This window comes from Haliotis rubra, unplaced genomic scaffold, assembly GCF_003918875.1.
Source record: "Haliotis rubra isolate DU_JTF1 unplaced genomic scaffold, ASM391887v1 Scf859, whole genome shotgun sequence".
Classification (NCBI taxonomy): domain Eukaryota; kingdom Metazoa; phylum Mollusca; class Gastropoda; order Lepetellida; family Haliotidae; genus Haliotis; species Haliotis rubra.
The window spans coordinates 328,618-348,767 of record NW_025767589.1 but is presented as its reverse complement, the minus strand read 5'-3'; the positions used below and the strand labels follow the sequence as shown (position 1 = coordinate 348,767).

Sequence of the window (20,150 nt, the reverse complement as noted above, 5' to 3'; positions counted from 1 at the left end):
GTTAGACAATTAGAACGTAATATCAGGAGGCCAGAACAGATAACATGTGAACTAGATACTGAGTTAGTTACAATTTAACGTCACCTCAGCAGTATTTCAGCCATATAGTGACGAGAAATATATGACATATACAATAAATATACGCTTTTAAATTATCAGCCAGCAAAGGACTGTAATATGAACTACATAGAGTGTTGGTGGTTTACTCACTTTGGTCTGTATCATGTTCTTCCTTTGGCCTCTCATGTTGGAGACGAAGCTGACGACGTCCACACGGCCTTCTGCCGCTGCCTGATCCACGAGACTCTCTATAGCAATGTACGTCCCTGTCCGACCTATACCAGCACTAGAGAAGAAGAAGAACCAGTACAAACAGCATGTTATTCCTCATTTGCACTAATTCCTCCTTAAAATTCGTTATGTACCATCTGTGTCTACATAAGGAATTATATATCAAATGTATTTCTCTATATATCAAAAGAAACTGCAAATCTATAAAGAGAAAGTTAAAGATACATTGAATTAACGTGGAATTAATTATTCAGTGTCATCTTATCAATATCAGCATATTATCGTTTCCGCCCGAATCTACCCGTGCCCCCATGGCCATCCCAGTAAAACTCTAACCTGCAGTGGACTATGATAGGTTGTGTTTAATGTCTTGTTGTGACCTTGACCCTCCACATAAATTTCTGCAAGGCGGACGTGTCTGGTACACCATGGTCAGGCCAACTTGTGAAGTGAAAGTGGTGAACGTGATGTATCTTTCCTTCCTGGTATTTAGAATTAAATGCATTTTATTTTTGTTGAAAATAACTTTTGTCACAAACTTCAACATATTTATATTTCTTTCAGAAAAGAACATTTATCAAGAAGAATTGTAATTACTGACAAAATGTAATACCGATTTATTGTGAACAGACAGTTTTGTGACTGTGTAGTTTGCAAGTTGAGTTTCTGTCTCCTTGGTAACTGAAATGTCGCCGTAAATGGATGTTCCGTTCTCTGGCCAGTACTGAAGACACTTCATCTGTAAATATTACGAGATGTAATAGATAAAACATGTTATAAAAATATTAACACGAAACACTATAACGGTTGTCTTTTTGTGTGTGAGATTTCTATTTCTGGTATCATTACGGATACGTATGGCTTTGAGTCTCTCGTGTCAACCTTTCTTCTTTTAACAATATAATCCAGCTGCTGCTTAACATTCAATACCTTTGGGAAGGAAACGTATCGAATGTGTGAACGATGTTGTGGAAGATGCTATATACATGTGTATTACCTTCCCCGTCTCTACAAGTCCCGTCACCATGACAATTGTTGTAGATCGCTCCTGATAGATCATTCTCCAGAAATCTACCACTACTTCCGGTCTGTAGGGTCCTTATAAGAACATGAATATGACATGAAACGTCTATAGATCATCCATAGGTATTCGGAAAAAATGTTAACGCTAAAATAGAATCCTACTTTTATGGCAGTGGTCACACAAAAAGTCACCACCTTAATCAGATGATCGTTCTACTTGGTTTTCGTGGGGCGGTGGGGTAGTCTAGTGGTTAAAGCGTTCGATCGTAACGCCGAAGACCCGAGTTCGATTCCCCACATGGGAACAATGAGTGAAGCCAATTTCTGGTGTCCCCCGCCGTGATATTGCTGGAATATTGCTAAAAGCGGCGTAAAATCAAACTCAGTCAGTCAGTCAGTCCATTGGACTGCAATGACAAGATCATGCGTACCAGGAAGCACACTAATTGGTCACTTAAGGACAAAAGGCGTAACTTCAAAGTGCGTTCGGATGCACACAAATTACTGTTGTAATATAACCTAAATACGGAGAGATCCCGAAGTGGGAATACACCTGCAACTCAACATTACGTCATTACTAATAAATGAATGCATTTTGAATGGTCTTTCTTCCTTGTTTATGTATGATATCTACGTTCCTTAGATCACATTTTAGTAACTGTTTGTGTGTGCGAAACCTTAGTTACCTTGTGCTGCTATATAACGCTTTTCTGCTTTATATCCCTGAAAAGAATTTACGAACATATGTATTGATAACATAACTATAAAACGTCACGGCCAAAAAAGCCGTGCATAACAAGACTGTTTGCCAATTTAAGCAATACAACCTGGCAACTAATTTATACAGTGATTCATTGTCTATTAATTGCTGTCTAAATATATTACTGATGTATTGAAAAGGCAAGTCTGTACCAGATACTCCAGTGATACCTTTCATGATCAAAGAGCAACGAAATTGGGAGACGATGACATGCAATCCACAAAGTCTAAAGTCGGACCAGTCGATCAACTCAGTCGTCGTTTACGACAGGCACGTATTACAGGGAGTGTATGTCCTTACTCGAAATATCCAGTATATCAAGCCTTACACACGCTGACTTAACTACTTAACTACAAGGCTCAAAGTCAAAGAGGACAAGTTGTCTTACAAGGACATGCACACTGTCGCTATAAGAGTGAAATGCCCATTGTGCAGTAATGCTCATGTGTTTGTCTGACAATCGTTGCTCAACTCACATCGAGGTAGCTGGCGTTGATGTAGTCTTTGTCTTTGTCTTCACTGACGCCGTGCAGCACCACGCGGTTGTAATCATCTGTGAAAAAGATGCAGTAACGAGAACATGGTCGATTGGGACGTGACATCAGATGATGAAATGTAACTGGATAAAAACCTGGCTGGTCTCAGGTCAAAGCTGAGTTAACGTGACGAATATCATCTGCAAGATGTGCTCACATGGGTAATAGCCTCTGAACCTGTTCTTTCCTTTGTTTTTAGGTTGTTGAGATTCAGCATAGGAGTGTACATAACCATCAGGAAGTCTCTGAAAAAGAAAACATGTAACATACACTGGATATATAACAAAGAATTGTATTATTCTAAAATGATTATTGTCACAGACAATGCATGTGCTCTTATATATCCAAACTGAAACATGTAAGCTAGACGCAAATGGTGTTCTGTGTAATTACAACTGTTATGGTAGGGTTGTTTTGCTCAAGGATGGAGAAAAGAGGGATACGGTATTTGTGTCAGATATAGTGACTGTCTTTCTTGCAGACAAAATTCACCCTTGGGAAAAAAGCCGATGTGAATATAAACCGTAACTCACACATTCACACACACACTAACTCACTGGCTCTCGGACCGGTGCACGCCACTTGAGTTTACCTTAAATTCTTTTTCTGCACTTGCTGGAGTCATTTCTTCCACCCTTGTCTGTAATTCTGACACAGCAATCACGTGAGTCCGTCCATTGTCGTCCAGGTTGTAGTAGTTTCTGTCAGGGGCCTCTGGTGTGTCCTCAACATCTTCAGGCTGGTCAGACACGTCATAGTCCTCTTCCTCCTCCACTTTCTGGAGGTCAAGGTCACCTGTTCCGCCTTCGCCCGTATCCTTGGTTCCAGTCGTAGAAACAGCTGCTTTATCTGAATCGCCTTGATATTTATTCTGCTTACTAACCTTTATTTGTGTAGTTGATGTGTTCTCTGGTTTCTCGTTGTTATCAAATCCGACATTCATGTACATACCGATGTCTTCCGCTACAGGAAACAAAAAGAACATATAATAATTCATAACTGAGATGCCGACATAATATGATATTAGTCTTTATCATGGATGGAAGTAGGTGTGGTATGTACATAAGTTACTGGACCTCTAAAGAAGCAGATCCATGTCGTTGAAAAGGCCCACCATGCATCATTATAGTTATTGAGTATACAACATCGTTTACGTATGCTACAGCCTCTGTATATTACATCAGACAAAAATGGTTTTACACAAGGGGAGCAAACCAGAGCCCCGAATCTACCTTGTGTGGGTTTCACGTTATCAGCAATGACTGGTTCATGTGTTGAGCGTCCATGACTCTTCCCCCGTCTTCTTCTAAATGTAAGGACACACATTGAAATACAGTTTGAATAGGACAAGGACTCGTGATTTTGTAATAAATATGTTATTGATACATTGCCTTAGAAGACATTACAGGGATTTGAATTGGTTTTAAATAGCCGATCCGTTCTGGACAAAACTGACCTGATCATGATGACTGCAAGGACCAGCAGGAGTATCACCACCACGCCGACTACAGCTCCCACTACAGCAGTGATTGGAAAAGAGGCGGCTTCAGGCTGCTGACTTGGGGTATGTGTGGCAACTTTCTCTGGATGTAGAATGGAGAAGATTACAGTCAATGTAAGCATAGATGTGCACACGTCTCTCATCACATAAAACCTGCTTACTGAAATAATCTTTGTCATTTTGGAAGCCTCTGTATCAAAAGCAAATCCATGATGTCACAACAGCATTAAATCTGTCATAAATTGAAAGAAAATTTCCATCTTCATCAGATTACCGTTGTTAGAATTAACATGTGTATGGACAAGTCACTTGGATATTCTTCTTCACAACCGCTGTAGAAACATGAATTCTTTTTATACGTGATGTTATCCTCACACGCTCTACCCTGGCTTTGACAGTCAAACCATTACTCAGATACATGACGATAACATGATTGGGCAGAAATGACACGTGTAGATTGTTCCATTTCATTTACATGATTATTTATTTCCATAAATAGGTCTGCGTGTACGATTTTGTATAAGAAATTGGAAGTGTCCTACATTGCCGTGCACTGACCATTTGTTGAAAGTCTGAAGTGCGACATGAAATGACTAGTTAAACCTGTGTTCCATCCGCTGCTTCTCATCCTTAGCACATTACATGGACTTTACCATTAACCATCGGTCACATCATCATTACCCTGTTGCACCAAAAGTCACAAGCTCTCGTTACTAGCTCCTCTCGTGACTAGCTTATGCGTCTCATCTCCCTGATCATTGTAACCTGCCTGTTGCCTGACATCCCACATTATCATCTTGTTATTACCTGCACAGTCATCCCGTGTCCAGCCTGCTTCACATCCACCATCACAGATCCCTGTAGCGTTACAGGAAGAGTTCTTCACACAGTGTCTGGAGCTACAAGTCATGTTGCACTTGATCCAATAATGTTGGGAATCGCATTCTGGAATAAGATGTTTACAGTCTTATTTCATTTGCAGTTTTTTACGTAACACATACATATGTGTTATTCATCCACAGCAAATACAATTTGGTTAGAATATGGACTGAAACTTAAGTTTCCACTTAGAATCCATTGAGTTTCCGTTCCTTTACATTGAGTGTCCGCAGGAACTTACAATTACCCACTTTCTAAGGGTTTACGCAGAGTATCCACTCCTCATACACCAGGTTTCCACAGGAACTGAAATTTACAAATTACCCAGTTGCCAAGGGTTTCCACAGAATGTAAGTATTGTCCCCCAGTGGACTAGCACCATGCAATGCTTGCCATGTCATCTAAGCTATTAGACTTGATTGTTGCCGCAGGTTTGAGGCAATTTAAATCTTTTTTTGATCGTACAATGAAATAATATGTTTCAGCGTACTGAAAGTAAATGAACACTCTCAACAACACTTTCAATTGTAGAAACGTGATGGAAACATAGGCTTGTTAGTTTCAGTTTTCTAAACAGAGTGGAAACTCCCATTGTCAATTTCTGGATACAGAAACCTAGCGGAAACCTACATTACCCAGTATCCATTAGGTTTCCGCAAGAACGGAAACTAAGCTATTTTTGCTTTCATATCAATTCTTTATCGTCGCATTCATGACTTTATCATAAGGCGACACATACACATATGAGTACATTTAATTTGCATTCTTGATGCCATCATTCATTAGACTTGGTAGTTATCTGTGATATTTTGCAGTCATTCACTGGTTTTGTAAGGACGAGCACTGCACAATATAGGAACGAATGTTAAAGTGCTAGGGCTCCTCTCACGAAGCAACCTTTACTAAGGTTAACCTTAACTCCCATTCTTTAACATTGCACTAAAGTTACCCTAGTAACTTTAGTGCTTTGTGAAAGGAGGCCCAGATCATTTAAACCGAGACACAAAAATCTTAATCATATACCCATGTGCCCAAAGTCTTAGACTGAGTAATGATGGATAAACAGTATATTGGATCTTCTTTCTCCTACACTCGTCATTCAGTCAGGCCAAAAAACGTAACAAATCAATCAAAATCAAGTGTGTGATTCTTCCTTCCTCAACAAATTAATTATCATTAGGTTATTTAGACATTTAAAAGACATTGGAGAATTTCTTTTTTTTGGCATTACTCTTTCTAAAATAGTTTTACACCGCATCCACTTTCTTTTGAGCCTGAATAAGTTTGTGTCTTTCACAGGTGATTCTTCAATGTTTCATGTCCTGTGGCTTCAACCAGGTATACTTATCATCACCCACTCTAGTGACCCTCATTAGTGACACCTGCAGTTTACGGGTCCCCAGACCCGGAAGTAGAAATGTATTCTTTATAGCTCGCGCTTTGCGCGAGCACGCGCCGAAGGCGCATTTGCTGCCTTCGGCAGTAAGTGACGCGCGCAGCGCGTCATATATATAGAGAAGCACGCGAGAGCGGGCTGATCTCCGTTAGGAGACATTTTAGACGAAATTAGAGGTCATTTTCGTGTTCACTGGGAAAAGTTTAATTTAAAACATCGTCTGAAAGACGATAGTTTTAAACACGAATTTTAGTAATGCTCCAAAACATCAATCCAATCGTTAGTAATCAAGGGGAAATCCCGATGACGTTCCTTTTATTTGATTGGTCAATTGTGGACGCACGTGTCGAATGTTCCAAATAAGGTAGTGGGTTACTACGACTGCCACAACTTTAACGCGCACGGTTGGTGAGTTGTATTTTGCTTGTCGCCTGATTTCAATCTTGTTTATTTGACTTGCTAAGCTATGGCTGTAAGGAGAATGGTGTATGATGATTTGTATGAGCTGTGTAGAGATGAGAGAAAGTTGATGGATTGGTTGGAAGCGTTTGGTTTGATTGGAAATTTCAGTGGGAAGTGTGTGAAGTGTGAAAGTGGGAGTATGGGAAAGCGAAAGGATTCGAGTCGGAGTGAGGGTTATGTGTGGCATCCCCCAAAATGAAAGCTCACATGATGTACCCGATGTATTTAATTCAAGTGCGGATTTGTTCTTGTGAGGTAAGTCAATTCAATTGAGGCGCAGATTTGTTCTTGTAATATAAGGTAAGTGAAGCGTTTCGATATTTGTTATCACGCTGTGCTACATCATGTTAACTTACCTGTTTTGTTTATTGTATCGATTAGTATCCAAGGGTAATTGAATGGACCAAAACAGCGATGTTGTTATTCGCTGGAGCAAACAAAAAATGGCGTCAGCGTTAGTGCTCGCTTCGATGTAAATATGGCTTCTGCGCATGTCTGTAGCTAAACTTCCGGGGACCCGTAAAGTGCAGTGTACCCGAAATTACCTGTACAGTCTGCCCGTGTCCACCCTGTCAAACATCCACTGTCACAGGTCCCCGTTGAGTTACAGGAAGAGTTTCCCTCACAGTTTCTGGAGAGGCATACGCCACGACAGTTAGGTCCATAATGTTTGGAATCACATTCTGGAATAAGATGGCAAGAGTTTCCATGTATTTTATATTCACACGAGGTGTACTGTACATATTCTAAAGAAATTGGAACGTGTCTTTGGATAACGTATATTTCATAATCACTCCGTGTTAAGTCCCATTCATTACAGTCAACATCCATCCATCCATCCCTGCATCCAGAATCACATGACCCAGACACATGATCACATGATGAATTTCCCGCACAGTGTCTCTCAGAGCAAATACAAATGCGGTTTGCGCCGTACTTTCCACTGGAACATTCTGAAACAATAAACTGGAGAGTTTATAAGGCGTTTCAAAGATATATGTGCGCTAGTCTTGGTGACACTGTAACAATCTTCCTTTCTGAATAACTGATGTATTTGGTTCCTTCAATGATCGATTAGATCTGTCTCCTTTCTCTGCCTCCCAAGTGATTCATGTGCCTAATAAAACCAATAAAGTGTGAACATTCTTTACCTTGTGTGCAGTCAACCCCTATCCAACCAGGAAGACATCCTGTGTCACATGCCCCAGTGTGACGGTCACATGACGAATTTGTAGCAGAACATTTCCGCCCAGCACATGTTTTGTTGCAGTTAGCGCCATAAGTAGTGTTGCTGCAAACTGTAAAATATGGACAAAAAGTAAAATATTCATCCATAAATAAGGTTGAAAGGCTTTTGATTTGTGAAACATTCTAGGTTATTGCTTTAGCAAAGTGAATGATATGGGTCAGTAGATAATTTTGATGCACAACGTTACATGCACCTGAAAACTTACCCACAGTAAGACCTCCACAACCACGGCCTTTTGTTAAATTTTCATTAATCATGTGATTTAATTCTTAGCAGTGATTTAATGTGGCTTTCAGTGCATCAGGTAAAGTGTTCATAAGAAAGTGAAAATTGCTTTAGAAAATGTTTATTTCACACTCACTTACCAATAGGTCTTTTCCAGTACTCACCTTCTTTTACAATCAGCACCCATCCCTCCAGCTTTACATCCAGAATCACATGACCCAGTCACATGATCACATGATGAATTTCCCGCACAGTTTGTCTCAGAGCAAAGACTAATGCAGTTTGCGCCGTAATTTCCACTGGAACATCCTGTAATAAAGACAACATGAGCTTACAATGTGCTTGATAGTTATATCTACATGCACTGATGTTTTTTCTGTTAACCATGTGTGGCAGGCTTCCTTCTTGAATAACTTCCAAGGTATAACTGATGTATTTCGCCGCCTTTTTTCTCTGCCTGCCATGTAACAGTGTATTCAATTTGTCTAGTTGCACGTTACCTTGTGTGCAGTCAACCCCTATCCAACCAGGAAGACATCCTGTGTCACATGCTCCAGTGTGGCGGTCGCATGACGAATTTGTAGCTGAACATTTCCGCCCAGCACATGTTTTCTTGCAGTAAGTGTCATAAGAAGTGTTGTTGCAAACTGTAAAAAATGGACAAGAAGTAAAATATTCATTCGTAAATATTGTTGAAAGGCAGGCTTCCTTCTTGAATAACTTCCAAGGTATAACTGATGCATTTGAGTCGCTTTCTTTCTCTGTCTGTCATGTAACAGTGTATTCAATTTGTCTAGTTGCACGTTACCTTGTGTGCAGTCAACCCCTATCCAACCAGGAAGACATCCTGTGTCACATGCTCCAGTGTGGCGGTCGCATGACGAATTTGTAGCTGAACATTTCCGCCCAGCACATGTTTTCTTGCAGTAAGTGTCATAAGAAGTGTTGTTGCAAACTGTAAAAAATGGACAAGAAGTAAAATATTCATTCGTAAATATTGTTGAAAGGCAGGCTCCTTCTTGAATAACTTCCAAGGTATAACTGATGCATTTGAGTCGCTTTCTTTCTCTGTCTGTCATGTAACAGTGTATTCAATTTGTCTAGTTGCACGTTACCTTGCTTCATCAAAGCGAATGAAACGAGTCAGTGCGTAAAGTTGATGCACTACTAACATGGAGCCCGCAGTAAGACCTCCAGAACGATCGCCTCTTGTTATTCCTTTGTATTAACAATGCCGGACCTAAGATGACAGTCAACAAGCCATGTAAACGCATCTACAGCCACAGGTACCACTGACTGGGACACACAATACTGGCAGTAAAATTTTCTCACCAGTATCACATCTCTGTCCCTGCCACCCTGGTCTACAGTCTCCAGGACACAATCCAGTCAAGCGATCACAGGTTGAATCCAGGCAGTGACAGAACGTATTACACTTCACTCCGTAGATTCCTGGGCTGCAAGCTGGTGCATTATTAACACAAGATAAGTACATAAAGACAAGCGCATATATCAAGGGTAACTTGTAGGCATAAATGGAATGGAAATTGTGGAAATATGGAATCGATGAATTGCCGACATTATGCAACTTACATGATTTGATCAGTGATTGCTCTGTAGTTCTTTGATTGATAGTTGATAGAAGTGGACAGTATGCAACGAAGTACATGTACATATCGAATTCGACCATTTGTCAAGTATTTTGTGTTATATGCAGACATTGCCTCATAGCCACAGGAAGAAGGGAATCTGAAAATACTATTATTTTCATAAAATAACTGACGCGCTGATGCTGAAGACACAATGTTTAGCCTTACAAATAGTCTAAAATATGTTACTGAACGGGTCTCGCTAAATTGTCATAAAGTGCATCATTCTACAGAACTTTGTTACCATCGAAGCACCAGAACCAGAGTGTGAGTTCCATGACAATTTGACCACTGTCAACGTAGCACCCAAATAGATATAGCATCATGGGGAGAATAAAGTCGTGTCTCTCTGTTTGGTAATGCCAATTTTGACAACATGTTGATTTAGTCAAAGAATATTTCAAGGTGAACAAACGTCAGTTCCAGAGAATATTAACCAGTCTCGATTATCAGACGAAACAGACTCCCAAAGATCAGTGATGACATCAGATATTAGCGAAAAAGGTAAGCATATCCTCCCCTAGAGACAGCATCCATCACTCGAAATGCATCTTTTGTGAAGGATGTGGGATATATTTGAAAATAAACTTGCATACTTGTTCATTATTAACATCTGATGTTTATTTCATATGATATAAACCTGATATAGAATTTTTAACGACAAGACGTTTTACAAAAGATCCTAATACAGAATACAAAATTAGCATTCCCTCGCCAGATACCAGAAGCATTAACTCGTTCCATAAAATATGTAATGCATTATTGCAACTATCTATTGCATTTCATTGGTTAGTTCTTTATGCATTGTTGTTTAGAAACGGTCGCGCTTCAAAGTCTCAGCTATACATAAAAATCCAGCAAATGTACCACCAAATCCCTGTCTCAAAGATTAACCATAATACTTAACACTATCAAGGAAGGACGTGCTCGATATTCACAGAAAGCGTTGAGACAAGCGGCATAAATACCATTTGGATTCCCAAAAACTCAAAGGATTTGCTTACATTTATACAATCTCAGAAACGGAGACAAGTGAGACCGGCTCAACTGTTCCATAGTTAGATTTATGCAGGGTGACAAAAACCTCTCAACAAAGCTGTATGACAAAAGGGATGATTTCATCTTTCCAACAGTCAACTTCCCTTGCATGTCGAGCAATATTCCAGCAGCTTCAGTCTTTAGTGTTTACATTTCACGACGTACAATCGAGAGTGCCAGTTTTATCAGTATTTCAAAGAGCCACTCAGAAGTTGTTTCATCAAGGTTACAACTTTCAAGGCTTTCAAGAAGTTTTATGGTAGACATGTGGAGGACATTTCCAAATTTGAGTGAGTGAGTGAGTGAGTGAGTTAAAATTTAAAGTCACATCGGCAATATTCAGCCATAACGTGACTAAAACTAGTTTTAAATTCATTATATATATAAACAAGTGATTTCTGCAGGTGTATAAGCAATAAATATATAAAGAGTCCAGATATAGCGGGAGACGTAAAACGTAGTCATGGGTGACAGTAAGGTTACGTTTGTGACGTCATCTTGTTTTTGACGTCATAGTTAGAATTGTCACTATTGTCACTAACTGCTTAACGTCATACGCATGATGACGACATAGCTATTACCGTTATGTGTCGCCTATGACGACACTCAGCTTTCATTGTACACCTGCAGAGCCGTTGAACGGTGAAAGATCTTGTGCAGATATAAAGGAGATTTGACAAGAAGAAATATCTGGACTCATATTATATATATATAGTATAAAACCCTGTCGACGAAGGACAGTAAAACAACTAGATTATCACAAAATGAGTTAAAACTAGCTAGTATACATCTTTAAAAGTAGAGAACTATTTTTGGACAATACAATGTAAAACTGAGCTAGTAATCGCCAACAACTGAAGGCACATCACCATACTAGGGACCATGGGGACTTACAGTGCCTTTGCTACCTGCATGGACCCTAGCTGGATTTACACCATCCCTTCAGCCATTGGCGTTTAAGTTTCCAAATATGATGCATCAGCGACAACAATGATGTTGGATGTAGTTCCCTATTTTGACGTGTACCATACTTTCCCGACTTATTTCAGCTGAACAACTGTTTTGATGTTTATGACGGTGCCACCAGTGGGGTAGGATATGATCACCTTTTCGTGAACACCTGGTATCATCGCTATTTCATTGTGATTCATAAAAACATGCTCTGTCATCGTATCGCATGGTGACAGTCACTGGGTTGTCTGGTCCAGACTCGATTTATTTACAAACAACATCCTACAGCTGTAATACTGCTGAAACAAATATATTCTCATGATATAGTCACAACTGTACAATGGACTCTTCTTTCAGCAGAGAGTTCTTATAGATGTGGAAAGGGTTTTGTCGCTTCTATTATACAGAAGTAAGTACACACAGTCAACACTGTCACACTTTCACAATGTAGTTCATAATGCTTCTCAAATACTGTGACAAAACTCTGGTACAAACCTTACAAAGGCTCGGGAAAGACAGTGAAACACACGAATACAATGTAGACAGATACTTGTAAATACCATGAATGTTTTACCATAGATCTCCCCCTCACAAATGTTCAGTGCACTAGCATACCCATCATGTCCTCCTGTCCCCTGGCTTCTGATGGTGACATACCTACCGGGGCAGTTACATGTTAGTTTTATATCTCTAGCTATGTTAAACTAGTTCTTTTACTGTCCTTTGTCGACAGGTTTTAAGGAATAAATGTATTGTTATTAATGTATACCTTGCTTTAGTCACGGTATGGCTGAAATATTGCCGATGTTACTCTAAATCTCAACTCACTCACTCACTCTATTTAAACGTTGACTCATATCGAGTCGAGTGTGCATTGGTTAATCTCGTGGATTTATTATCTCCAAACTAAATAATACTGAATAAGCCCGAAGATGTGGAGAGTTTTCAATGTTTGTTTTGAATCTAGTTTCAGCTGTTTAAAGCGTCATGTTATTGAACACGGTGTAGTACCAGCTTATTGTATTGATAGAGTGGGATCTTCAGCGAGAAAGTAACAATATAAATAATGAAGCATGCATGTATTTTAAATGGAACAAATAGAAACAACCATTTCAAATACCCAGTTATATAAATGAAAATAACCTTTCAACGCTGCCACACTCCCAAGATATGGAATGTATTCTGGAACGGAACTTACAACGACTTTGCTGTTGAAGGGCAATAAAACACTCTTATATCACCAGGACACGGATTGACAATTACGTGTAAATAAGATAAATGACTTACCATAAATCTCCACCTCACAGATGTTGAGTGCATCATTGTGTCCAGGCCCTGTCCCCGGGTTCCTGATGGTGACGTATCTGCCGGTACCGTTACACGTCACGTCAGTTGGGTTGGGGGTATCTGGTGGACTCGGGAGGGTGGAGCAGATGTTGTTCAGATAGATGTTGGAGTTGGCATTTCTCCAGTAGACTTGAGTAAAACATATACTGTTTCAGAAAGACGTTACACTATTACACTGTGTCAATATAATTTGTTGTCAGATTATATATCAGATCACAAAACTATGTTCATGAAATGGACTAATGCATGAGAGGAGAAGCTGAGAGGAGACACAGCCAATCCAACAATATAAAACATCATCTGAATGTACATGTTGTGGACAAGATCCCTCTCAGTATGTGATTCCTTCACTGATCCAGACATATGTAGTTGTAGTCAAGAGTACAAATTCTTCACCTCTAAGTTGTCAGTACGTTCTTCTAACAATAAGACCCACTACTGCTGTTATTGAACTTCCTTTCAGCAGACCGCCTCCGTGGTGTAGTGGTTAGAGCGTTATATCCCCGGCCACGTCATACCAAGAAACGTTAAAATATGGTAAAGTATGCCTGCCTCAGCAGTAATGGGTACAACAAGGACTAGTCATCTCGGAGTCAGCATAATGTGCCTGAGTGGGATATTCATTCTCAACGACGGCATGGTATCTCAGTGAGCTTGCACTATAAACCAGCTTAAATCTGGGCTAGTACAAGCAGCCAAACATACACACGCACCTCACCTCACCCATTATATCAACGGAATAGCCCTGTTTACTTTCAATGTGTAAATCGCTTATAAAACAGAACAGCAATAAAATGATTGCTATAAATAAGTGCAGGTAACACATGTTGAGATATGTCACGTCATGGGGCGTTACTGTTATTGCTATAGTTTGATCATCGGCGTATAATGAAAATGTCTCCTCAGATAGAGCAATACCAGTCTATTGCACTTATCTGGTTTTCCGTCTCTCTTTGTCCATCACATATTTGTTGTTTAGAACCTTGAGGTGGATTTACTTCTAAGCCGATTCACTGATGTGGAGTGTTTAAATAGGTTGATAAATATGTTGTCAGCAGAACATTTGTTAAAGAATTACGTAATATCTCATATGGTGTTGGTTTGTGTAAATTGTAATATTTTCATGTGTTTGATGTACTATAGTGAAAAACTAGACTTCAGTAATGTGTCTAAGGTGAGTCTTTGGTGATACAACAATCTAAATAGCATCTTTCTCTCTTAGATCACGAAGCCTGGATACCTACATCCACTTCTGCTGTAGATCCTGATGTCATACAGCTGGAAGTCCCGGCCCAGATCCTCTGTCCAGTCTGACGGAGATCCAGCAGCGTGGAAACAGGTTCTACTCCCACCATTTATGTCACTGTCTCCATCAACAGCATTTGATGGGTACCAGTCTCCGAACACTCCAGATGTTGTTGATGCTGTCTTGTTCAGTGCGATGTTTTCTGTAAAGTACAACAATCATGTAACGTCACTGCCCCCATCTATAGCCTGGCGGGTACCAGTCTCCGTACACTCAATATGTTGTTGATGCTGTCTTGTTCAGTGCGATGTTTTCTGTGAAGTACAACAATCATGTAACGTCACTGCCCCCCATCTATAGCCTGCCGGGTACCAGTCTCCATACACTCAAGGCGTTGCTCTCTTCTTCTGTGCAGTGTAGGACAATAATCATGTCCTCACAAAATTCCATACATTCACAGTACATATATGTGAAAGGGTTAACATGGGTTTACATGCATGGTGATCGTCGGATTGTATAGTCTGTTGGCAGTGAAAACGTACAGATGAATTTCACTTCAAACAAAAAAGTAAATCAAATAAAGTGAAATTAATATTACGAATCGTCATAATTTTACCTTGGCAATTGAACATTTAAATGTCAGAATTTTATTCATCTTAGGATAAACGTTGTTAACAAACGATCATACATTGAAATCGCTATCATTGGTCTTTATTACAAAGGGGTAAGCTCAGTAGTTGGAACAGTGAAACAAATGCACGTACGCTTCGTGATGAGCGTTAACTTAGACCAACTCTACTTGTTCTCGATGTTTCATTTAATGTGAATACCCCCTGGTAATACAAACCAATAATAGCGATTTGAAACTATGATCGTTTGTAAAACAACTTTTATCCCAAGTTGAATCAAATTCTGACATTTTAATGTTCATTTGGCAAGGTCAAATTATGAGGATTCGCAATCATAATTCCACTTTATTCGATTTACTTTTTTGTTTAAATTGAATTTCATCGGTACGTTTCACTGCAAACAGACTATAGTTAATAGTATAATGTCAATTACAACCATATAACCTATCTGCTGTATTACAAATGACATATATGGTGTGAGTTAAGGGATCAGCATGCAGTTTATAATGATTTGCATCAAGAGGCTGTTTTCACACCGACCAAAGCAGAATATTAAACACAGCCATATTAAAGCAATAATGTATGCGGCACTCACGTTTCTGGCAAAGACCGACTTCCTTTCTCCATCCCCGATCACAAGAACCAGAACAGGCACCTGTAGTCTCGTCACATGATGTCCCGCAGTGACAGGAGTAGCTACAGGGGACTCCAAACCTTCCTGGTTGACAGGAACCTGTGGGGAGACACAGAGATGTGCGATTCAATTACCAAGTACTAGTCTCTGACGATTGAACGTCTGTTTATTATCAACTTGAGTGGTTGATTGGTTGGTTGATTGGTTGTTTAACGCCGCACTCAGCAATATTCCAGCTATATGGCAGCGGTCGGTAAATAATAGAGTCTGGACCAGACAATCCAGTGATCAATAGCACGAGCATTGATCTACGCAATTCGTATACGAAGACATGTTTCAACAATGTCAGCGAGCCTGACCGCCGAGCCCGTTAGTCGCCTCTTACGACAAGCATGGGTTACTGAAGACCAATTCTTAACCGGATCTTCACGGGTATCACAGTTGAGAGGGTGAGTGAGTGAGTTACATCGAGGATTTAAGTCACATGCGGTAGTATTTCAGCCATATCGAGACTAAATCTAGTTATCGAATTATAATAATTGAAGGTAAGTCATAAACAACTGTCAACTAAGGACAGGAAAGCAGCTAGATTATCACAGATATACAATATAAAACTAATAATTGAATTAAAAACATATTAACTTCACATGACAAGACAATATAAAGACAGACTGTTGATTGCCAACAACAGAAGGTAGATCACCATACTAGGGACCATCATTCTGCTTCCTGCATGGACGCCAGCTGGATTTACATCAACCCTTCAGATGTTAGTAATGTAGGCAACTCTAGCCATATCAACTTGAGTCCCTGCAATGATTGTGTACTGGACCATTTCAAGCTTTATCATTTGCATCATTTGTATATCATCAAACAATTAATTATTTTTATCACCCAACTTACAGCAATAGCCATGCTATCCCAATACCCTCAACAAGGAAGTGAAATACCTGCAACGTAGACGTTTGATCACTGAATATGTATTAACCCCACCCAATCTACCTCTTTGATGTGTTCTATTTTTTAACAAATATTCAGCTTCAGTGGGCTGCGGACGAGGAAGGAGAGCTAAATTCGCAGCATCCCAGTGAACCAGTATCAGCGACACAAACGAAACAAATTGTTTACTTTACATGGTTTTTATCTTTTGCTTTAACAAAATGGTAGTTCAAGTGCATGTGTACCTCATGTGATACGGGATGTGGGATGACGGGGCCCCGAAATAGAACTGCAATGCCCAAGGAATAGCACAGGACAGGACCCAGGAGTAGGGAGGATAGAGACACAGGATAGGGACAACAGGTTAGGGAATGTTAGGAGCCTGGGGTAAAGATCAGACAGACAGATTTTATTGTTGTTACAACACTTTTGTTGTCACGTCGTAAGAAAATAGAAAAGCTATATTTAAACACTGTTTCAAACATTTTGGGGGAATACACATTTCTCAAATGTTGCTATTGCTTTAACGGTATGTCTATTTTGTGAATTAAATAAATTTATCATTTGGGATTTACATACATATTTGCCATCGAGAAATCTTAAATACTTTATTCTCAAATCATTAAATTCTGGACATTGTAGTAAAATATGAAATTCATCCTGGACTTGTCCGCTGTTACAATGGTTACATAAAGTGTGCTGTCTTTCAGCATCCTTATTTCGTCTGGTTGCATTTACATTCAAATTATGTAGAGAAATTCGGAATTTACAAAATACCTTCAGTAACGTCTTATCATGAAACAGGTATGTCATATACGCTTCAGGGTAAAATCCTAAGTTTACAAGACTATAATTTCTCAAAAAATGTGAAGCTTGTACAGTTCCTTGCCAATTTTGGACATACATATCAACTAATCTTTGTTTGAACACATACAAGAACAATTTTTCATCTCCAAGATTTTGGTATAACCATACGTGTGAATAACCACAGGCAAATAGTAAGAGACGGATATCTGAAACCCAGTTCCTTTTACTTCTGTCATCCAGTTTTTTCAACATGTTATAACATTAATGTGGATATCTGTTTACACCCATTCTAACCAATTTAATCCAATATTTAGCAGCTCTGTGTCTACTTAAAACAAACATATTGGCACGACCAATTTCGCCTAATATTGCCTTATTCGATGCGAATTTCCTAACACACAAGAAACGTTTGAAATAGGATGCTTGCACCTTTGTTTCTGCAAGATAAGAGTGAGTGAGTTAAAATTTATCGTCACATCGGCAATATTTCAGCCATATCGTGACGAGAACAATTAATTTTATACATAGTAATTTTGGTAAATTGTAAAAACCTGTCAACGAAGGACAGTAAAATAACTAGAATATCACAGATTCGAATTTAAAACTAGTAATTAAATCTAAAACAGTTTAACTATACATGACAATACAAGGTAAAAACAGGCTAGATAAGAGTGAGTGAGTTAAGGTTTTAAGTCACATTGGCAATAGTTCAGCCATACTGTTGCTACCTGTATGGACCCAAGCTGGATTTACCTTTCAGTTAAAGATAAGATGATCTGGGGACATTGGTAATAGGACCACACCGTAGGGGTATAATCACGCTTAGGCTGGCGTCCCAAAGTAGGGATAAGATGAGGAAGGGAAAGGGATGATAGGGCTATGGGCTAGAATTAACAGAATACAGATATAGAGATGACAGAATCCGGGGATAAGTATGGACAGAAGGCTTGGTTTGGGCCAACCTGGGACAAGGCCTGGGACATCTCTGGAGTAGTGGTCATAGAATAACTGGTGAGGGATGACTGAACACGGTGATTGGGCACTACAAGGCTGCTTTGGAAGGGATAACAGAACCGGGCGGTAGCGATGACAGGACTCGCAGAACAGGGCTGTCAGGGGTATGGAGGAAAATGTCTCAAGGTAATTAACCAAGTTGATCTACTCACCTGATGTCAACTGTATCCATCGAAGTAAGACCAGTACAACGAATATCCCGACACCCGCCATGTTGAGCAGCCAGGAAGTGAAATACCCAGTCAAACTGTCTTAAAGGTTACGCCCACTGAATGTAACTACGCGTATTCGTCTTTTGTTATAAGGGCCGACTCTAATCAATAGCGACGCTGGGTATCAACAGCAGATTTTCACAGCCGTTTCAATACATACAATGAGATCGTGTGTGTGTGTGTGTGTGTGTGTGCGTGCGTGCGTGCGTGCGTGTGTATGTGTGTGTGTGCGTGCGTGTGCGTGTGTGTTCAGCTTTCACATTACTTGTCCATGTCACATTTCCTCAGAAACACGTACATCCTTTTCAGAAGGATTTCATGAGATATTAGATCTTAGAAGAGAAAGACACACAGCTACAGATTTGATCAATCTATGGGTACAATGTAGAACAATTGAGTCGAGTATGAACAGCTCGCATCCACTACATTCTCATCCTACGTATGCATGTGACTCACGGACCCGTCGACATGGCAGTGGTAGGAGTGTTGCCCCCATAAATGTCAGATGCTGTCAGACCTGACGACTTATTGACGATTACTTGAATTATTCTTTATTACAACTTTTTTAAACATTATTTACATAAGCACGTTTCAGAATACGACATATTTATTTTCATTATGTATGGCGTCTTTTCATGCATGTCTGATATTATTCCTCAGACTTGTTATATCCTCTGGTTCAGTTACTGCTTCCGCTCTGTGTGTTGATATCGTTTGCTATGAGGGGCAGTCGGCCAAATCGGAAACATGGAATTCTTTTGTGATTGGTGATACCAAATAATTCCTCATTGTAAATTTTAATGTATTTCACATTAGAGGATTTAAGTTCCACAGGACTTGCAGTCAGCGGATAGTACTTGGAGGAAGCACATGAACATTACAATTGTATACAAAATAGTCACATCCTCCAGTATGCGTTAATAAGAGAGTTATACCCACAATGTAAAAGCTTATCAACAGCGTTTTTGTACAAAGATATACACAACTGTCTTAGGTACTCATGAATCATATAATATATCTATCTAAATAGTTATCCACTTTCTTTGTATCTAAAACCACAACGGTTCTTTAGAAACTGGGTACCAAAAGGAACTACAAACATCAAATTGCGTAAACCTCGGACCGGACTGCGCCAAGCCCGTCTAGCAATATTATTGACTAATTGCGACATTATCGAGAACCATTCTCACCTGTATTAATGCAACATACACACACGACATTAATGAAGAAGTTCCGTGAGAAACAGGATGAAACGGATTTGAGACATTCAAATACTGTCATGATACATATTTCCATGTTTCACAGAAGATTCATCGACTCTGTTTAACTCTGTAGAATATCATTTTATCTTCATGCATTGAC

At 39.6% G+C, this 20,150-nt stretch overlaps 2 protein-coding genes across 7 annotated transcripts in view; both read right to left on the bottom strand.

Annotated features, from left to right (window-relative positions):
* The window catches only part of LOC124262846 (receptor-type tyrosine-protein phosphatase T-like), a 129,019-nt gene that overhangs the window by 5,539 nt on the left and 103,330 nt on the right, over nucleotides 1–20,150 (bottom strand). The window lies entirely within an intron of this gene.
* LOC124262844 (multiple epidermal growth factor-like domains protein 10) overlaps nucleotides 218–20,150 on the bottom strand; it is a 229,905-nt gene continuing 209,972 nt past the window's right edge. For both annotated transcript variants that reach the window (XM_046697411.1, XM_046697412.1), the window contains 13 exons: nucleotides 8,000–8,146; nucleotides 7,394–7,531; nucleotides 4,919–5,056; nucleotides 4,067–4,193; nucleotides 3,843–3,916; nucleotides 3,203–3,573; nucleotides 2,768–2,855; nucleotides 2,551–2,627; nucleotides 2,001–2,037; nucleotides 1,289–1,389; nucleotides 905–1,030; nucleotides 628–773; nucleotides 218–346 (listed from right to left, as the gene is read on the bottom strand). In XM_046697411.1, the coding sequence (XP_046553367.1) occupies nucleotides 654–773; nucleotides 905–1,030; nucleotides 1,289–1,389; nucleotides 2,001–2,037; nucleotides 2,551–2,627; nucleotides 2,768–2,855; nucleotides 3,203–3,573; nucleotides 3,843–3,916; nucleotides 4,067–4,193; nucleotides 4,919–5,056; nucleotides 7,394–7,531; nucleotides 8,000–8,146 (1,544 nt within the window). In that variant the 3' untranslated portion in view covers nucleotides 218–346; nucleotides 628–653. The remainder of the gene's footprint in view (nucleotides 347–627; nucleotides 774–904; nucleotides 1,031–1,288; nucleotides 1,390–2,000; nucleotides 2,038–2,550; nucleotides 2,628–2,767; nucleotides 2,856–3,202; nucleotides 3,574–3,842; nucleotides 3,917–4,066; nucleotides 4,194–4,918; nucleotides 5,057–7,393; nucleotides 7,532–7,999; nucleotides 8,147–20,150) is intronic.